The sequence below is a fragment of the Numenius arquata genome, chromosome 4, assembly GCF_964106895.1.
Source record: "Numenius arquata chromosome 4, bNumArq3.hap1.1, whole genome shotgun sequence".
Classification (NCBI taxonomy): domain Eukaryota; kingdom Metazoa; phylum Chordata; class Aves; order Charadriiformes; family Scolopacidae; genus Numenius; species Numenius arquata.
In genome coordinates this window covers 2,901,785-2,923,509 of record NC_133579.1, presented here as the reverse complement: position 1 = coordinate 2,923,509, position 21,725 = coordinate 2,901,785, and the positions used below count along the sequence as shown (strand labels likewise).

Sequence of the window (21,725 nt, the reverse complement as noted above, 5' to 3'; positions counted from 1 at the left end):
TCCCAGATCCCTCTCCTCAGTAGTGCTTTCCAGAAGATCCATCCCTAACCTATATTGGTGCCTGGGGTTCTTCCTCCCCAGGTGCAGGACCCTACACTTGCTCTTGTTGAACCTCATCAGGTTCTTCTCTGCCCAGCTCTTTTCCTCTTGCTTCTCTTTTTAAGGGCTTTTGCCTGAGAGCTGAGTTCCCTTGGTATAATTAAAGCTAAACCCCAGTCTGCTACAAATGCACCATCGCACCTTCGCACTTTTTGCCAGCTGAAACTTCTAGTCTTCCCAAGTCCGGGCTGTCTTCCAAGCCAGGGTCCATAGTGAAGTTATCAAGTCACGTTAGGATTTACTCAGAAACACTTTGGCAGCCCGGTGTGCTTAGTGCTGGCTGCAGCATTTTGAGACATCCTGATGGCTTTGCAACTTTCTCACACATAAACCCCCTTACATTCTAAAATTGGTTATGAAAATAGTAATTCACTTTTTTTTTTTTTTTTTTTTCCATGGACCGGTGCGGGGAATGTGTGGGAGGATTTTAAGGGTTATTTGCAAGACACCGAGGAGAAAAGCTAAAGTGTTAGCAAAGTGACACCCACACCCCACCTGGGGACCCACACAAGGCCATTAGCCAGGTATTCTCCATTTACCTTCTTTCCCTTTAGAAATTGAAACAAAAAAGCAGCACCTGGCTGTTTCTGGAGTCAAGAAGAGCAAAACTTCAGCAGCACTTGAATAAAGGGCTTTCTTCCTCCTAAGAGGGAGAGAGGTAACGATGGCCAGGACAGAAGAGAGCTAGGTTAGACAGATTTCTGGCCAGAAGCCATGGAGTTGGAGATGGAGCCAGATTTGCATTTGTTTTCCTAATTCTGCATGCTCTTAAATTAATTCAGAACCACTCTTCCCGCAGCAAACGTTACCTCCTGCAGTACGCCCTGTGAAAGCATCTGCCAGGTTTCCAAACTTTCATGTCTTTTTTCATACAACTGACACGAGAATGATTCTTACGGTTATCTTCTTCCAGAATGACTATCGGTATTTGGACTTCCTCTGAGGTCATATGGACTAGATGGTCTATCGGCCACAGGAACTTCTCTGAAATAAATGGAACTAATAAAACCACTTCCTGTAGATCACAGAATCACGGAATGATATGGGGTTGGAAGGGACCTCTGGAGATCATCCAGTCCAACCCCCTGCCACAGCAGGGTCACCCAGAGCAGGTCCCACAGGAACGTGTCCAGGCGGGTTTGAATGTCTCCAGAGAAGGAGACTCCACCACCTCTCTGGGAAGCCTCTGCCAGGGCTCTGCCACCCTCACAGCAAAGAAGTTCCTCCTCATGTTTAGATGGAACTTCTTACATTCCAGTTTGTGCCCGTTCCCTCTTGTCCTGTCCCTGGGCACCACTGAAAAGACTGGCCCCATCCTCCTGACACCCACCCTTTCAGTATTTATAGGTGTTGATCAGATCCCCCCTCAGTCTTCTCTTCTCCTGAATAAAAAGACCCGAGTCCCTCAGCCTTTCCTCATCAGAGAGATGCTCCAGTCCCCTCATCATTTTTGTAGCCCTCTGCTGTCCCCTCTCCAGCAGTTCCCTGTCCTTCTTGAACTGGGGAGCCCAGAACTGGACCCAGTGCTCCAGATGGGGCCTCCCCAGGGCAGAGCAGAGGGGGAGGATGACCTCCCTCCACCTGCTGGCCACACTCTTCTTGATGCACCCCAGGATGCCATTGGCCTTCTTGGCCACAAGGGCACACTGCTGGCTCATGGGCATCCTGTTGTCCACCAGGACTCCCAGGTCTTTTTCCTCAGAGCTGCTTTCCAGCAGGTCACCCCCAACCTGTCCTGGTGCAGGGGGTTATTCCTCCCCAGGTGCAGCACCCTACACTTGCCCTTGTTGAACTTCATCAGGTTCTTCTCTGACCAGCTCTCCAGCCTGTCCAGGTCTCTCTGTATGGTGGCACAGCCTTCTGCTGTGTCAGCCACCCCTCCCAGTTTTGTATCATCAGCAAACGTGCTGAGGGTACATTCCGTCCCTTCATCCAGGTCACAGATCTACTCTGGGTCACTGCCCACCTTCCCTCTGAAGTTGGTCGATTAAAAAAACCTTATAAACCAGAACACAATGAAATCCAGGTGCTTTGATTTTTCCATGAAGCTCTCTCAAGAGCTATTCTTGCTATTGGCTTGCTCTGTTTTATCTCTCCCTCCATTTCACATTCCCAACATGTTTTCTTACTCTTGGCTAGTCACGTATAAATTAGGGTTCGGAGACCTTGAAGCCCTTACCTACATAACACAAGCCAGTTGATTTCAAGGTGATTTTCAGAGTAGTAGGACACCTGAAAGCTTCTGAGAGCCAGGAAAGGACTCTCAGTGAACGGGTTGCCTGGTGGTGTGCAAATCACAGATGCCACTAAAATTATCAATAAAATCCTGACTGACCCACTGCCTTGCTTGGAGGAGACTTCTTTCCTTGTTAATCTGTATTACCTTTACTGCAAAAAAATAGCAGCTGCCTCGAATAAATGTGGAAGTTCTGCAGCAAATAACCTGATAAGAAAGTGTAAGTTTTCTTCAGAGCACAAAGATGGTAAATTCATACGAATCACAGAACCACAGAATGATATTGGGTTGGAAGGGACCTCTGGAGATCATCCAGTCCAACCCCCTGCCAGAGCAGGGTCACCCACAGCAGGTCCCACAGGAACATGTCCAGGTGGGTTTGAATGTCTCCAGAGAAGGAGACTCCCCCACCTCTCTGGGCAGCCTCTTCCAGGGCTCTGCCACCCTCAAAGTGAAGAAGTTCCTCCTCATGTTTAGATGGAACTTCTTATATTCAAGTTTGTAAGAAGTATAAACAGAGTTCTCCTGTTTCCTGATTTCTGCCCAGTGGCACACAACTGTAAAGGTGCCAGCGAAGTGTAGAAAGCTGTACTGGTTTTGGCTGGGATGGAGCTAATTTTCTTCACGGCAGCCTGGACGGTGCTACGTTTTGGATTTTTCATCAAAACACCTGTGTGGGGCTGAAGCTGCCCACCGAGGTCAACCCACACCAAAAATCTGTGGTAATCTGAACGCTGAGGCAATAGCTTGGTAATTGGTGGAAATGCAAACTTCACATTAGGAAAAAAAAAAAAAGTACCCAGAAGAGATAGAAAGTGAGATAATGAGGACTTCGTCAACCATTTCTACAGGCGTTTATGCTCCCTGAGGGCAAGAGACAAACACGGCTGCTGAGATCATCGTACGGAGCATGGCAGGGTACAAACACACGGGGAGATAACACCCCTCCGCAAAAGGCCAGGTTTCAGTATTTTCAGTGATGACAGGGCACGATGTCATCCCACACATCGTTTTACAGAAGGCGATGTGACCGGCGAGCAGTGAACTTGCCTACGACCCAAGGTGCCAGGACAGGAACCAAAAGCTCGATTCCACAGCCCGTTTTGACGAAGCAGGTACGGATTATACACGGCAACACCGTCACCCGCGAGATACTCCAAGGGGTTTCAGGAAACATGATTCATCTTCAGGAAACATGAAGACCTATCCTTAAATATAAAGTCCCACTGCCCTTTCAGTGCTAACGCTAAGGTGACTCAGGTGATCACAGCTCCCTCTGGGCCCGACCGTACACCACTATTTTAGAACATTTTTACTGGTATTTGCAGCCAAATGGTCGGTCCTGCTGGGAAAGAAGCCTCCGGCTCCTCTGGGGGTGGGCAGATGCACAGGTATATACAGAGAATTACAAGGGAATCCCAAATATAGATGAAGCAATATTTGCTTTAACAGGCTTATTTCAAAAGGATTCTCTAATATTATTTTACAAACATTCTCACTTTTTAATATCTTATTTTTTCCTGATTTTTGGAGATAAGATCTTCTTCAAAGAAACATTTATATAAAACCAGTTTGCTGACGTAGCCTTTAAATACGTTTTACATTAATGATGCCAGGAAGCCTGATGTTATAACTGCAAAAGCTTCCGATAATTACTGTTCGATTTTTCTAATTTGAACGAGTTAGGAGACTCCTGTACTCCCCATTCCTGGGGCTCCAGTCCCAAGCTGACAGTGGCCACAAACCTTTATGAAGCCAACACGTTCAAGGACAGAACAGTGTCATCTGGGTTTATATTCTAGTTTTTAGCATTTGCTACACCCTCCCTCACTGCCTTTAGCTGGAGACTTGCTAAAAACATGCTTTTTGATTCATTCATCTGCAGGGAACTTTGAAAATACACTCTCCCTGATAACTAACACTATAATTACAACTATATTCGTGATAATAAATTCGGTACACGGAACTCTTGCAACCAAAACACAGTAAAATTATTATTTATTTTTTTTTCTCAAAAGTGATTTGAGGGAATCTGAGGGAAATAACATCAGCTACTCATAACCCATAAGAGATGGTTTGGTTTTTGTCCAGATTACCACGGCTTAGCTGCCTTTCACCCCTAAATACACGGTCACTTGAACACAATTGCCACCCAACGATTAAACTTCTATCTACAGTTTTTGTAGCGTAGGCTCAGTCGGCAACTCTGGAGGAAGAGGGGAGGTGAATGCCACGGTGGGGGGACACCACGCAAAGCAGTGAGCCATGAGAAAGGCTGAAAAGAAGCAAAGAGAAGTTGCTGCTTCTGTCCTGAGAGAGGAAGGGAAATGAAAACAACAACCAAAAAAAGTGAAGATCGGCTGTTGTAAAAACCGAGACAGGACATTTGAGATGGGAAGGTGGTCTATAGTCCATCAGAGACCCGGCAACAGCAAATGCCCACGGATTTTCTGGGAAACCAAGGAAACTTCATCTTAATGTGCTGCTTCAAAGCCCTCTGCTGAAGCTTTCACCTCCGTGCCAGCATTCTCCTTCGTCTGTTTTCACTGCGTCCCATCGGCCGCCTCAGCAGGGAGATTCTGCTGAGATGGAGATGCAATCCTGAGCGTTTCTAAGAATGCTCTCACCATACTTCTACTCAACAGAACAATAAGAAAGTCTCATCATTCCCTTTGTTTACCTATTTGAATCTGGAGTCAATGAGGAACGCTTGGGGGTTTTTGCCTGCATGTTTTTCTCCCTATCCTTGCAATCCATACCAATTAGTTCTTACCACTTTCAAAGCTAATTAAGAGACCTGTGTTCTGCAAGAGCTCAGAAGACTGATAAATGTCTTGCTGTAGACTTCAGCTTCTTATTTATCGTGGCTTTTTTTTGTGAATGTGACAAGTTTAGGAAAGTTTTGAAGCACAGCCCTGCTGCCCAAATCCATTACTGGTGTGTCACTCTGTTGCCTTCAGAGATACAGAAATTTGTACAAGTAAATGGCGTGGCCTTCGTTTTCCAGTCCTAAGGTACACTGAAGATCATCAAAAAGAAATATCCTGGTGTGCTGGCAAAGACTGATGAAACTTCAACTGGAAAAAGTCCTGCTCGCTGTGGGAAGAGAAAAAGATAGACTGAAAAGGGATAAGATGCTGCTTCTACTGAGGTAAGAACCAGCTTCAGAGGTAAGAAAGAAGAAGGGAAATAGCTAATGTCGAGACTCCCAGGAAGCTCTTGCAAAATCAAGTATGCATAATTCTCTGGGTCACGTAATGAACAAGAACTAACGAACAGAAACCTGCTTCAGTCTTGTGAAGTCAAACGAATTTTAGTTTAACTAAGTAAGGAACATTTCTGAATTGTGACCTGCTTTGGAAAAGAACTTTTGAATTTAAATTGATATTTCAGCCATTAAAACTGAGCTGGCATATTTGGACACAAAAGGTTAATGAAGGAAGGTAAAGGCAATTGCATCAAAATTCAAGATGTGAACATTGTGATGACAATTTATATTTCAATTCTTTTCTTCAGGCTTAACCCTGAATCTCTCACTCATTCCTTTTGTATTAAAAATTTCCACTGAACTCAAATCTGATTTTCATGACTGTCTAGGAGATACGTTAGAGAAAGGGTTTCAGGCCCAAACTCTTTAACATTAAAAAGACCAAGAGCTCTTTAACTATCATGAACAGTGTCAACAAGTTCTGACAGCAAATTTAACATTGGTCAAAGAGATCTGATTCACAAACCTTGGCAAACTCAGGCAGGATGGATCACAGAATCATAGAATGGTTAGAGTTGGAAGGGACCTTAAAGATCATCCAGTTCCAACCCCCTGCCCTGGGCAGGGACACCTCCCACCAGACCAGGTTGCTCCAAGCCCCATCCAGCCTGGCCTTGAACCCCTCCAGGGATGGGGCAGCCACAGCTTCTCTGGGCAACCTGTTCCAGGGTCTCACCACCCTCACAGCAAAGAATTTCTTCCTGAGATCTCATCTCAATCTCCCCTCTTTCAGTTTAAAACCATTCCCCCTCGTCCCATGGCTCCCCTCCCTGATCAAGAGTCCCTCCCCATCTTTCCTGTAGGATGCAGAGGTCACGGACCGTCCTCTCCTTGGGAAGCCCAGGTGCCAGCTCTGTGGTGCTGCGCTCGTTGGCAGCCACAGCTAAACCTGAGAGAGACCAGGAAACGGTCACAGCACGGCCTACGCTACGGCCGACGGCTCTTTCACAGACCACGCCGAGCCTGAAGAAGCCAGACTCGCCCCTTTTCGCCCTTCCTGCCAGTGCCTACATCCTTCAGTGAAAGCGGTGAGGAGCAGCCACTGAGGAAAGTCCCGTTATTGCTCACACGCCAGTGACGCCCCACAGGACGTGAGGACACGTCTCCACCAGTCAACCCAGTACGGGGCAGGAGTCTCAAAGGTACGACTGACTTCATAGCGTGGGGCAACAACCCCAATTTGCAATACCCTATGTAGGGTGCTCAGGCTTCCGAGTGAACTGGAAGTCCGGTACCTAATCTGCACAGGGGTTTGTGAAAATCTCCAGAAGCATCTACCTTTTTCAACAATTTTACACCTCTGAATGACTTACTATTCGCATCCATAGTGTCTGCGGCAATTCTGAGAATGGGATTTAGGTGCCTTTTAAAGCTTGACCCGCTCCACGAAATTTGCAGTTACAAAAAGATCAGACCAAAACTATAGCTCTTTCCTTGAAATTTACTGAGGGATGAATTTCCCTGAAATTTTCCCCACTTACGTATCTCAGTAGCGAGATCCAGGTAGTGCTAGACTGATTTCCAAATCCAACCTCCAATGAAGCAAAACTAATGTTCGCTTTGTTTAAAGTCACTCTAGGGAAAGGTTTGAGCTCGGTGTCAACCCTCGTACCAAGTGTGGAAATTTAGTTTAGGCCCATGTCTGCCCACAATTCCAAACCACGTGCTGAAATGTATGTGTCTCAAGTAAACCTGACCCTAGAGCATCCGGCAGGACTTCTCCTGTGTGTGTCATCACTCAGAAACGTACACCTGTGCTACTGCCTGGGGAAATGAGAAACACTTAGAAATGCCCAACAATAAAATGTTTAAATCTACCAATGCATAAAATGAAACAGAATCACAGAATGATACAGGGTTGGAAGGGACCTCTGGAGATCATCCAGTCCAACCCCCTGCCAGAGCAGGGTCACCCACAGCAGGTCCCACAGGAACGTGTCCAGGTGGGTTTGAATGTCTCCAGAGAAGGAGACTCCACCACCTCTCTGGGCAGCCTCTTCCAGGGCTCTGCCACCCTCACAGCAAAGAAGTTCCTCCTCATGTTTAGGTGGAACTTCCTCTGTTCCAGTTTGTGCCCGTTCCCTCTTGTCCTGTCCCTGGGCACCACTGAAAAAAGACTGGCCCCATCCTCCTGACACCCTCCCTTTCAGTATTTATAGGCATTGATCAGATCCCCCCTCAGTCTTCTCTTCTCCAGAATAAAAAGACCCAAGTCCCTCAGCCTTTCCTCATCAGAGAGATGTTCTAGTCCCCTCAGCATCTTTGTAGCCCTCTGCTGTCCCCTCTCCAGCAGTTCCCTGTCCTTCTTGAACTCGGGAGCCCAGAACTGGTCCCAGTGCTCCAGATGGGGCCTCACCTCTAACAATTAACCACCAAACAAATGAGGAGGCGGAAAAAAAAAAAAAAAAAGATATAACTTGTGTAACCATTGCAATCAAAGGAATACAGCAAGTAGAAACTACCCCGTGTGAGGTTTTATTATGTACGGAGAAAAAAGTTAAGGTCTCTGAGTCCCGCCAGTGCCACAAACCAAGTACGGCCGCAGCCACGCTCTGGGACTGACTGGGGGCACTCAATCGTGGCTTTTTTAATTTTACAATCTTTGCTTCATGGAGAAGTTTCTTCAAACTCCCAGGGGAATTTCCTACCGGACTACCTGCATCTCAGTAAAACCTGCTGGCTCAAATTATTCATGTGTAAACAGCTTCTCTAAATGTTTCCACTTAAACAAACTCCCTGAACAATTTACTGCACTTAAACGGTCAGCGAAAATAACTGTAACTTTCCTAATCTAGTTACCAAACAATGGCCAAAATACCACAGAGTCATTTAAAAATAACAATTTTACCCAAGCTGAATTTTCCTTTAAACAATCTCTGGGCAAAGTCTGCAAAACAATTAACTGGTAGATCGGATTCATAAATATGAAGCAAGCACTAAAAATGCTTTATTCAGAGTATGTAAAGGCTTGCTTGAAGTATTTGTGTTTAATTATCACTGGTAATTTGAAGCCCGAGCCTTGAAAGTATCCAAGCTAAACACCTGGTTTTCAGTGACACTGAGCTGCTGCTTGTGAATTACAAATATCTTTCGAATAATAAGCCGTAAAACATAAAAATGTACTTTTTTTAAGCACTTTTCCATACATTGGTCCCAATACCTCTTAATATTAAGGGCTTACAATAGAACATGGCTGAGATCATACACAAACAGTTTGGAAGAATGTAGATTAAATAACCACATTTTAAAGACGTGTCCCCTGCAGCTAACGAAGTTCAAAAAAACCCATCCAAATAAGCAAATAACATTTTTTTTTTACATTTACAAATGAAACATCATATGAGTATTTATTGATATTTTTTTTTTAAAAATTCAAAAATACATTGTAACAGAACAGAATGTATACGTTCTTCCATGAAAGACAAAACTATGATTATCATCCGGACCAGAGTACAAATACATGCTAACAATTTAAAAAAAAAAAATCATATTTTTTGTGGGTCATTCAGGAAACATGAAACAAGCTAGAAGTTTGCTAACGCGGTAGTTTTCTGCCTGAGAAAGTCAACCTGTAAAGAAACCGGCTTTTAGACTCCGAAACACAAAGAGCTTTGCGGGCTGAGGCGGTGGAGAGACCCGTGACAAGCACCTGAGAGGCCACCGAGGCGTTTCCCACAGAGATTCTGTTCTCCGCCTCGGAGGGATGTTAATAACCAAAACTCTCTCCCCAACTTCTGGGTTTGTCTCAGGGCCGAGTAAAAAGCAGTAGCGGAGTTTGCAGATGAAAGGGATTATCTTTTTTTTGGCTCAAGGTAAGAGCCTTTAAGAATAATTTCTACGTAAGCATCTAGAATCAAAGCATGGAAAAAAAAAAAAGCCCAAAAAACCAGGAGAAACACACAACTAATCGTTTTACAGTAACCACATGCTGTCGGCAAGAAGGAATCAAAACAGTAACATAAATTGTGCATGAAAATGGAAGCGTTACTGGTAGACACAAGCCATCTGACGAGATGCGAAAGCGAGCAGCGAAAAGCTTCACGGGTTGGATTCCTTTTCATCGGAATTCATCTCTTTCTACTGCAGGCAGGTAACAAACGGAACTCGGGGGAACCGAATTCCTAAGAGCAGCTGAACCCCACTAGGGTGAGGCTGAGGCTTTTACCGTTTCTTGCATTAAGGGACATTCAAACTAATGAATCAAAAATGACATCTTAAAAACGAAGACCAAAAGGAAGCTGAATGTACATTTTAAGACAGAAACAGCGTTAGGTCAAATCCACAACTGGTGATATCCGATGTGCGCAAGCATGATTTAACTGTGCTGCTTATGCCAACAGAACATCTGACACTATTCCTTGTGTCCTTAAAAGAGCAGCCTCTTTTAAATCACTTCCAACGACTGCGTACTCTGCAAATTACAGGGGCTCCGATGAAAAAAATCCTTATCAGGCATGCAAAAATTCTAACAGAAACTCCCATTTCCAGAATTTCGTTACATGATCAAGTTACATGTGCTGGAACATGAGAGACCAACTTTTCAAATGGAACAAATTCAGAAGCCTGAAAAAGGGGAAAAAAAACCCGAAACAACAAAGAAAAACCTACAACAGGCAAAAGAATGTTTCTACAGAGCTGGTCCTACCTACCCTCTGATGGTGCAACATGGTGAAATGAGCTACTATCCACACACATGTACTTGTGCATGTAATGGTGATGGGGAAGAGGCTTCTTTTTCCCATCTTCCACACTGCAGAAGTGACTGGATGTCCTACAGGGGCTGTCACCGTCCTACGAAATGTAGGGTATTGGCCATTGCTGGACACGGGTGACCGGGGCTGAAGGACTCATGCGCTGACCTGGCGCAGAACATCTTACATTCTCTAGTCTCGACTGCGGTGTCAAAAACATTCCGCACTGCTCTGACACCAGCTCTGCTCCTAGGCTGCACCTCCCGATCGGAAAGTCGTTCTACAGGTTACAATTAAGAGGTGCAGGGTGGGAAGCGGAGTAAGGGCTTTCACGACCCGGCCCAGAAGACAAACGCAAGGTGAAGGTGGTGCGCCGGTACCTTCTGGGTCGGAACCCAAGAGAGGAACCAATGCCAGAGCAGTACCTAAAGCTTCTAACGCCAAGAGGTGAAGGCTCGCAAAGAAGTGCAAGTAAAAAGCATGATTTAAGCCTGTAATTATTTAAGGAGAACAAAGAAAGGAGAGAAAGATGGCCTGCAGTAAGGTGAATGGAAGGAAGGAAGAAAAAAAGAGAAGGAGGAACATGTACATTGGTGCAGGGTTGTATCTCCTGGACCCAGAAACTGCCTTGGACACCAGCTAATTTTACAAGATAAGTTACATGCATGCCCGCGTTCAAGAGGGCAAGAGCGAAACCTTGATGGCAATGCTATGATTCTGGCTGAAGAGCTTCATTTTCCCCTTCCCATACCTGAAAGCCTTGAATCCTTGCCAAATACTCCAGCTGTTTTGAAGGCTGCACTGCAGAACAGGGGGAAGCAGGAGATATTCCTTTTAGACCTATGGCTTCGGCAGTTGGGGACGTTCCGTTCATGAGAAGTTCCCTGGCAATGGTAGCTGTGCTATTTGTTGTAGGAGATATGCTGAAGAAAGAGCTAGAAGTCTGGCTCATTTCTTTGGGCGACAAATAGCTTACAGTGGTACCAGGGGCTGATTTGTTGCGGCTGGCTTCCATCTCTTGATAGACATCGGGAGAGAGATGGAGTATTCCTTTTGGTGCTGAAAAGAAAAAAAAACAAAGATCATTCTCATTACTCTAGAACGGGTTTGACGTGGAGGCAATTTTCATTAACATACTTTGCAGTGGAAAACAAGGTAAGCATTTAGAAATGGTATCTCTTCTCTACAGTAACTGTAAATTAAATTGCATGATTTATTTAGAAACAAAGCAGATCTCAAATTCCCCTCTTCTCCCACTCTTTTTAAGAAGGTACAAACCTAGACTTTAAATCTGAGGCACGCACAGAATACACAACGTGAACAAATAAGGTTTGAAGACCTACAAAGCACAGGGAACGGCTGCTACTTCATAACGGCAGCACAATCGTTATTTCATGATAATCTTCTGCCTCCTACCTGATGCAATAATCTAGGCTGTTATTCACAAATACTTGAAACTAGCCTTTAAACTGTTGCCACCAGAATTGTTGGAACGGGTCCAGAGGAGGCCACGAAGATGATCAGAGGGCTGGAGCACCTCTGCTCATATGAAGACAATCTGAGTCAGGGGTGTTCAGCCTGGAGAAGAGAAGGCTCCGGGGAGACCTTAGAGCCCCTTCCAGTCCCCAAAGGGGCTCCAGGAGAGATGGGGAGGGACTCTGGATCAGGGAGGGGAGCCATAGGATGAGGGGGAAGGGTTTTACACTGAAAGAGGGGAGAGTTAGATTAGATCTGAGGAAGAAATTCTTTGCTGTGAGGGTGGTGAGACCCTGGCCCAGGTTGCCCAGAGAAGCTGTGGCTGCCCCATCCCTGGAGGGGTTCAAGGCCAGGCTGGATGGGGCTTGGAGCAAGCTGGTCTGGTGGGAGGTGTCCCTGCCCAGGGCAGGGGGTTGGAACTCGATGATCTTTAAGGACCCTTCCAACCCAAGCTATTCCATGATTCTATGATTCTTTCCTCTCCCACCTCCAGCTGCTGTTGATACTCTCCAGCTGCTCTATTGCTTGCACCAGCACCTGTAGGACCAGGCAGTGATGCTCTAACAAGCTCCTGGAGGCAAAAGAAGCTTCTCGCGGTACCAGCACCACCTCAAGCGCTGGCTTTACAAGTCTGCTGAATTACAACGGCAGCTTGTGCTTAAATAACCTTAAATTGCCCTCAGCCACATCCTTACTGTGCTAATGACTATTATGTGACTGACCACTCATCAATGAAATTACTTATTAATTTATTTATCTGCATATATCTAAGTAGATATATGGACAACATTTATACTGAACAAGGAAAGCGTGTGTGTGACATCCCTAATACCAGTAGGAATGAGGGTAAACCGTAAAAAGACCTAAATTTATTTATGTGAATTGCTTTTAAATGTTTCCAGTGACATGTAAATTAGGGATCATTTGTTTACATTTCAAATTTTTTAATATGTTTTCAGAAAACATCCCAACCCTAAACCTGCTTGAAAACAGGAGTACGTGCTTGATCAGTTCTGCTGATAGTCCTGTGCGTGGCAATGTGCAGAATTAAGGCTAAAGTTTGCTGGTTTTCATATACATGAAGCATTGGTTGGAAACAAGAGTTTGCTGATACAAGAGGAAAACCTCTTTCTTGTTATTAATAAATTGAAAAATGATCTTGAAGTGTGTAATTTCATATTAATAGCATACTTTAATCTTCTAGCATATATCTGAAAATAACATGGGTGAGCTTGAGCCATATGGCATTTCATTCTAGGGGTGATAAACCTGTTTGTTAACTGATTTAGTAATCCCAAGAGAAATCAAAGTGTTCCATGCTTAATTAATTTGCAGTACATATTAAATTCATCTCAGAATGCAGAATAAATTCAACGAAGACAATAAAATTAATTTCCAGTTACCTAGAAAGGATTCCTCTAATCCTGGCAGTGCAAGTAGTATTTTTAAATAAAATGCCTACCGCAAGGAGAAGAGTCAAAAAGTATTACCAGTAATTAATATCCTCATTTTCAACTACATGGTGAAAATGGAACTTCCTCACTGCTGACTCAGCAAACTGCTTACAGGGGAATCTTTTAATCGATTTACTCACACATTTGGCTTTTAAATTAATATTGCTCTCAGAAAGCTGGAACATCAGCTTATACCGTTCACAAAGACGTTATGTGTTATTCACCTGATTGTTCTCCCCACACTTGCCTTCCTGGGGCCGGGGAGCCTGGGTGGACCCTGAACTCTCACTTTAAAGGTGTTTTCCCCAGTCTTACAACTGGCTCCAAACCGAGTGGACAACATGCTGAACTCTAGATCTAAGCACAAACTCAAGACAACGCTACTGGGAAAGATGGAGGACAAGGTCCCTAAAATTTAGAATCACAGAATTGCCTGGGTTGGAAGGGACCTTTCAGATCATCGAGTCCAACCATCAACCCAACACTGACAGAAACCATCACTAACCCATGTCTCTAAGCACTATGGCTGCCCGGCTTTTAAATACCTCCAGGGATGGGGACTCCACCACTGCCCTGGGCAGCCCGTTCCAATGTGCAATAACTCTTTCCGTGTAAAAACTGTTCCTAATATCCAATCTGAACCTCCCCGGCGCAACTTTCTTCTTCTCCATTTGAGACAGTTTAGAAGATAACCACTGTGTAAACACCCAGCATTATTTTATAGCACATAATCACTACCTGATAGAGTGATTCTATACCCTTTTTTTGAGGCTATAGTCTCCAAGACCTATCACTGCTCATATTTTTAAATAGCCTTATACAAGAGACAACACGAATGAAAATTAAAATCAATAATACAGATATTGATAGTTGATGTAAGGTTACAAAACCAAACAGCACCACTAATACTGAGTGGCAGGTGTTCACCACCTCCTAAGACTTCCTCGCTCTAAATCTGATTTCCTGCAAAGATTTGAGAAACAGAAATGAAAATCGAACAAAAAGTAAAACAATATACTTGTTTAGAAATAATACGATATTAGCCTCAATCAATTTTAGAAAAACATAGTAACACATTAACTTAAAAAAAGTTTAAAGAAGTTTAAAACCAAGTCCAGTGCTGCAGATGTCTGTTCCATTGATGTAATATTACTTAAAACAAACATTTTACATGCTTTCTCAGCCAGTTCACTGTTTTTACATGATCCACCCAAATATCTAACTGCTGTCTGGAACAATGGCTTGGAATACTTCCAGATTACTAAGCTTTCTAAATGTTAAAATAACTAATATGCAGCATATGATGAATAAAAAGATATTGAGCAGAGTATAGCAAATGCTGCTAAAGTACTGACTTTACTCTAATGGTGATGTTAAATTAATAATAGTACTTTTACACTTACCCAACACCTTTCTGCTAAAGACTTCAAAGTGCTTTATAAGCAATAATTAATTTAAATCATACATTGGCTCTGAGAAGCAGATATTATATTACCATCATTGATTATCTCTGGAAACAGAGTAACGTAATATTCCAGACATTACATTAATATAGTTGCAAGCTATTAACTTTTTATATTCAGGGCCTATGTTTCATGAAGCTTCTTACAAACTTGTTTTAAAAAGCCAATAAAAACTTGGGTCTCTTTGAAAACTTCTATCAGGCATATATTAATTGTAATTCATTATATATTTTTAAAATATTATTGAGGATTTTTTACTGTCATTCCTCACTGTTGTCTGCTCACTTCAACTCCATTGAATTGTAGAAGAGTTTGTAACAGTTTAGTTACATCAATAAAGATGTTATCACAAGACAAGGAGTATGACATCAACAGAAGAGTAAGTGTAGGAACAAAAGAACTCTGCAGAAATTATCTTAATTAGTCTTTAAAGAAGCACTTTAATAAAAAACACGGGAGAAAGAAATACTGTCCTATCCTCTGACACCTTTTTGCACTGTAGGAGAACATCTCTAGGTGAGCATTTTCATAATCTTTTAGTCCTTCAGCTAAAAAAAATTTGGATTTTTTTTTGTCTGCTAAATATTTATCCCATACTAACTTCACCATAGGCCACAGGTAGTATCATAATTATGAGGAGTCACAGGAGCTATAATACCACCATTTAGTCTATCAACATTGCACTTTCTGCTGGACGTAACTTAGAGGTACATTCATGAAACATGTTCAAATAATTTCCCTTTATATTATTTAAACCTGTGGGCAAACGTGCTACGAAAATACGCGGGCTAGCTATGCAGTGTAATCACTAACATTTGAAAAACACGGCTTACTCATCCCCAGCGGTAATTGTTAGCAGCCTCTCACCATCTTCTGAAGTCTCCGAAAACCCCCCACCAAAGATCTAACCCCTTACCTAAGAATAAATTTCGTGATATTCCATTGTCTACTCCTGCTGTCACGCACTAGACAACTGCAAAACCATTTAGACTCCAAGGCACATGTACGATCAAGATCAAAAATGGCCCAGTTTTCCTTCACAAGCCTTCTCCTTGAAATGTCATCTCAGTGCTTTGATTCCACTTCTTCTCATAGAAGCAGTAGTAGAAGTAAGTCTCCAAAAATCTATTGGAGCACTGTGGTTTTTATCCCTAACCCTTTCTCTATGGGGTGCCCTTGGCTGAGAAGACGAGGTCTCCTTGGCTGGGAAGACAGGAGGACCTTTCTACAAAAGGTCCCCCCACTGTCCGGACTTTCACTCCTTCTGGAGTTCCCGGAAAACAAAACTAACCATGGGAGGGACTTTGTACACGGGCTGAAGAAGGAGCATAACTGCCAATATCACCAAATGAGCCTCAATGACTCCACAAAAAATGAAATTTGCTGATACGAAGACAGTGAAAAGTTACGCCACAGCAGTGGGCTACCAAGTTAAGAAAAGTTCAGAGCGATGGCGGTGTTGCCGGCACACCCACAAGTATTAGGTCTATACTGGTATTACTGGTGGCCCATTTTCAATTTTCTGCTTCTGTCAGGAAGAGCAGAAAAGGTGAACAGCTGAAATTTTGATTTTATTATTCAACTCCAAAACACAACCTACAGAATCAGGCTTTGTATTGTCAACGCACACATACGTAAATGCCAATTTCCTCTCTTTTCTACACGACCACCACCACCATAGGGATAATCTTCCTCTGCCTTCACTCAACCTGTTCTGGTTCAAGGTCACTCATTGACTTTTCGTGTTTCAAAGACACCTGGTCTAAATGACTTTATTAATTTCTCAGAGGACCACAGTCTTCTCCGTGGGCTCTCACCTGTCCTACAGGAGAGCTGTGTTGGGGCATCAGAAACAGTGACACCTTGTTTGTGACTTCCCCAACACCCCTGAAGGGCACGCGTTCTTCCCTGCACTACAACCAGTGACGTGGGGCATCGGCATGAAGGAGTATTTCCATGTCTTGGGTAATGATGCAAAGTAAACTACGATATAATTCCGTACATGACATGTTCATGTACTAAGTTGAACGCCCTGACATTTGAAATAACCCATCACTGGGCTGATGGATGAAACTGGATGAAAAAAAGATTGGTCATAAAGAGATAATCAGTATTTTCGGAACTGAATGAAATGCTCTACATAATAATCAAAAAGCTTTCTTTCAGGTTATGCTACCTGCATTCACATTGAATAAACACTTCTTATATTGTGCTGCTTAAAATACATGGCAAGATCTTGTAGTAAGGCCTTAATGAGGAAAAGCCAGACCCAGATTTAATCCTGACTTCACTATTCCATAAGTTAAAATGGACAAAACCGATGGAGGAGTTTCATCCGCAACAATTCCTCCAGAGAACCACAGGTTTTCAACATGGGGGGTTGGAACTCGATGATCTTTAAGGTCCCTTCTAACCTGAACCATTCTATGACTCTATGGCCCATTACGAATCCACTGAGAGCAAAAAACGAGAATTTACAAAACCAAGGAACTATTCCAATAACAAGACTGAAAAATGTAAATATTATCATAAAAAGAAATCATCATTTTATACACTGCTCACTGTAAAAGCCTATTTATATAGCAGAATATTTTCAAATTTTGTTTTATTACCCCAGTGGGAACGCAGAAAACGTCAGTCAAACAATTGAATAGGCAAATAGCACGGCCATTATGTTCTCAGTCTACGCGCAACCTTGGCTTGAAATACCACGATGCAATCATTACCTACTTACCACAGCTATCCGTGGTATTTCTAAGTCACCAGCTACTGCAATATTCAGACGTGAAAAAATGTCTTGTCATTACACAACGTCCTTCAATCAAAAGATCTCGTCTACATGACCTTAAACAAACTGATGTTATATAAAGCCACTCATTAAAATACTAGTTTATTTAACCTTAAAATAACTATGACACTGAAGTAAATACTATTTAGTTCTTCACGAAGTCAGGTCTTGATAACCTTAATTCCACTGGAACATCTTCTGTACAGCCAAAAAGGAAACGGCAGTATTGCAGGAGACTTAAATTGTATACACTTTCTGTGACATTTGGCGTTTAACTCATGTGAGCACAGTCCTTTGAAATTATCTCCCACAGCTTTACTCCTGCTCGGGGCCATTAAGATTTTGGTAGAAAGAAGACTTAGTGTTTGCAGTGGGGAATTCCTACAGGATGTCCTATGAAACAGCCCAACGGATGGACAAAACACCTACACCATTATTTTTACATGATAATTTCTGCGTCATAATTTTCCACCATCTTATCAGTGTACCAGATAACCTAGGATTAAGATGAAGCAGGTTCTGAAAAGAACCAATCTAAATGCAGAAGGATGGACAGTATTCTTATCAGTAAAGAGGAACAGCAAATGTGGAGCAGGAACAAATCAAGCCAGTGAGACGGCAGATCGAGGAGCTTGTAAAAGCTGCAAGAAAGTGATTTTTGAGGGGGTAAAGCAATTAGGAGAGTGCCTAAGTTGGAGGTGACCTGTGCAGGCAAGACTATTCATTAATAGATTAAGAGGGGAACGAGAATTGTGATTATGAAAACAAAGGCATGACCCACACATTGAAGAGAGGAAAGAATGAACAAGTCAACTAGACAGGGACAGAGAGGTTGGTGAAGCCAAGAAGGTCAAGGGGGACATCAACAACCACAGCACGGGTATGAGTGAAGATGGAGGAGAAAGCCGTGGGGGAGTGGAAGTCACAAGGATAAGATGTTTGATGTAAAGGAAAGGGGATGGAGAAGAGAATGGAGAATTAAGTCTTGGTCCTGAGAGCAATAAAACCTCAGTTCAAGTGATCCAGTTCTTCAAAGACATCATTATCCTACACTAAGGATGGGTTTCAGGCTTGGGGCAAGGGAGTAGAAAAAGGAGAAAAGACTTCAGAAAAGTGAAAGTATTTAGAAAAACAAAGTATTGAGGTTAATTGTGTGATACTGCTTCATTGGCTTGACTGAAGACAGAAATCCAAAGGCAGATAACTGGCAGAATTACATTATTTGCAGAATCACAGAATTTGAGAGTTAACATCAAAGAAGAGCCCCTGCATTGCTATTTCACGTGCAGTTTTTTTCAAAGGAATAGACTAGCAACCTTGAACAAATGTAATTTATATAGGAATTTCAGGGAAAAGCAAAAGGAGGATTTCTCTGAAATGACCTCTACCCACCGAGCTGTCTCTCTCCTGTCATGGTGGCTGTTCCCCCTTTATACAGGGTTAAACAGTCTCCCAGAAAGCTAAGACTTGGGTTCCTTCTTAGCCTGAGGGCATCCAAACCACAACCCTCCCAGCCCAAGTGTATGTTTCTTACCATATTACTCAAGAACCAGGCAGCAGGTTGCTTACAATACTTTTTGTTTAACCTGTATCTAAAATATGTAGAATACAATACGTATAAACCAACCAGGGACCACCACAATACATATCTGCACCTTCACCCCCAAATGCTTTAATCGATAGACATACTACAAAGCCAGGACTCCTTTAGATCACCCTTCTCTTTGAATTTCTTGCATTTTATAGCGTCTGATTTCTTATTTTCTGTCTGCAAATCATGATCTATTAGATACACATCTCCAAAAAGCAGCTGCCTTTATCCAGGTTACGCTGCACCCCATGACTCCTCTCCTTCTGGTGAAGAAGGAAGATGAATCTGAGTCTCCCAACCTTCTTGATACGTGTTTAAAACACTAAGTGTGTTAGAAAGACACATTGTGCTCTAAACTCAGCAAAGAAAGCACCACATCTGAAGATGCAAATTTTGCAGTACTTTGAGCATCTAGCCAAACATCCCAAAGAGGGAAACTTGTGGGAAAAGGAGAAGGACACCAATTAGAGTTGTAGTTTTACACACCTGAGTTGTGCCCAAATCCCACTCACACACAAAAATGCCAATTTGGATCCTGCCACTACTTCTCAAAACAGCAAGGGAAAAATAACGACACTCCTTTCCCTGTTTTATTAATATCAGGTGGTTTTTAATCTTAGGCATTTTAGGAGTTTTTTTCAACTATTTAAAAAAATATATGCAAATTACAGTTAATTGGTATTATTCTGGATAAATGCTTAACTCATTCTCATTGCTAGATGAAACTGAAAAATAACACACCAATTATTAATAATGCCAAATATAGCAGAGATTTCCTGGCTTCAGTAACTCAGGGAAGACACAAAATTGGTCAAATGTCCTCTTGCTTCTACATTTAATTTTCCTATGTCTCAGTCAGAAAGAAAAGGTAGTTATCCCAACACCCTTGTTAGAAGACAGGATGAATTTATTTATTTATTTTTAAATTATCGCCTCAACTGAGCAGCTACAGAGGGAAGGGGGTATTTAAACATAACCAACTGCTATAAGAGGCTCTAGCCAAGGTCGTGAGACGTACAGAGCGTAGGGAATCATAGAATCATAGAATGGTTTGGGTTGGAAGGGACCTTAAAGATCATCCAGTTCCAACCCCCTGCCCTGGGCAGGGACACCTCCCACCAGACCAGGTTGCTCAAAGCCCCATCCAGCCTGGCCTTGAACCCCTCCAGGGATGGGGCAGCCACAGCTTCTCTGGGCAACCTGGGCCAGTGTCTCACCACCCTCACTGCAAAGAATTTCTTCCTGTGATCTCATCTAAATCCCCCCCTTTTCAGTTTAAAACCCTTCCCCCTCGTCCTATGGCTCCCCTCCCTGATCCAGAGTCCCTCCCCATGTCTCCTGGAGCCCCTTTAGGGACTGGAAGGGGCTCTAAGGTCTCCCCGGAGCCTTCTCTTCTCCAGGCTGAACAACCCCAACTCTCTCAGCCTGTCCTCACAGCAGAGGGGCTCCAGCCCTTGGAGCATCTTTGTGGCCTCCTCTGGACCCGTTCCAACAGGTCCATGTCCTTCCTCTGCTGAGGACTCCAGAACTGGATGCAGTGCTCCAGGTGGGGTCTCACCAGAGCAGAGTAGAGGGGCAGAATCACCTCCCTGGACCTGCTGAGAAGTGGCTCAGCTGATGGAACTGCACCCTGAAATGCACACTGATGGTGTAACGTTCATCTGACGGTGTGTTTGCTGAAAAAAACCCCACAAAACAAACCAAAAAACCCTCAAACCAAACACATCGAAAACTGCTGTTCTGCGGCCTGTGCTTCATCGAATAAGTGGTGGTGTCAACCCCTCTTACTGTGGTTTCTATTCAGAATGACAAATAATCCAACAACTGTTTAGCGATGTATCCATCCCACTCCCAATGAGAGTGTATTAGAGTTGACAAAGTTGAGTAAGTTTGGAAGCAATTCAAAAGCGAAGTCCAACGAAACAGTAGTACTTAGTGAGCAAAAATGCACACAATCCACTGCCAATCAGCTTTGAAATGCACCCAAAAGAATCAAATATTTCAGCAAAATATAACACGTATCAATTCCCTTTAAAAATGTCTGAAATACAAAACAAAAACTTTATTCCCAAGCTGTAGGCTTCAGTTACTGTCCATAGAAATATAGACGTATTAAATTATCTACTGGAAGTCTTCACCAAAACCCCCAGTTGAAAAATAAACGTGTAGAGGACTGTAAAAAAAAAAAAAAAAAAGACCTTATAAAACTAGTGAGGGCCAGAACTATAAAGCTCACATACATTTTGTTTACTCCAAAGGAAACGTATTAGTATGCAAAATTTCATTAACACATGATTTATTTTGCATTTATTTTTTCCAAAAAAAAAAAAGGTGAAGAAACTTTTAAGTAAGAATTTGAATGTAGGGCTTACAATAACACCATATATTTTCATATTTTTTATATTTCTTATAGTCTTAATCTCTTATTTTTTAAGTAGATTTTAAAAAATACTAAAGTACATGTCAATTATGGAAAAACGCCCAAATTTCCTCATCACAGATTTAAGAAACTCTTCTGAATATCTATTTGCTTTTTTCTCATTGCCTTTTTTTTTTTTTCCCTTTTTCTTGAGAACAATCGCATGAGATCAAGTATCTTTGTTCCTCAGGAGATCATCTGCTCCTGCTGCTCATTTACCATCTGAAATCATAATCATCT

General features: G+C 42.8%; 1 protein-coding gene across 5 annotated transcripts in view; it reads right to left on the bottom strand.

Moving 5' to 3' along the window:
- STAU2 (staufen double-stranded RNA binding protein 2) overlaps positions 1-21,725 on the bottom strand; it is a 191,642-nt gene that overhangs the window by 77,960 nt on the left and 91,957 nt on the right. For all 5 annotated transcript variants that reach the window (XM_074146274.1, XM_074146275.1, XM_074146276.1 and 2 more), the window contains one exon: positions 11,046-11,353. In XM_074146274.1, coding sequence (XP_074002375.1) covers positions 11,046-11,353 — 308 coding nt within the window. The remainder of the gene's footprint in view (positions 1-11,045; positions 11,354-21,725) is intronic.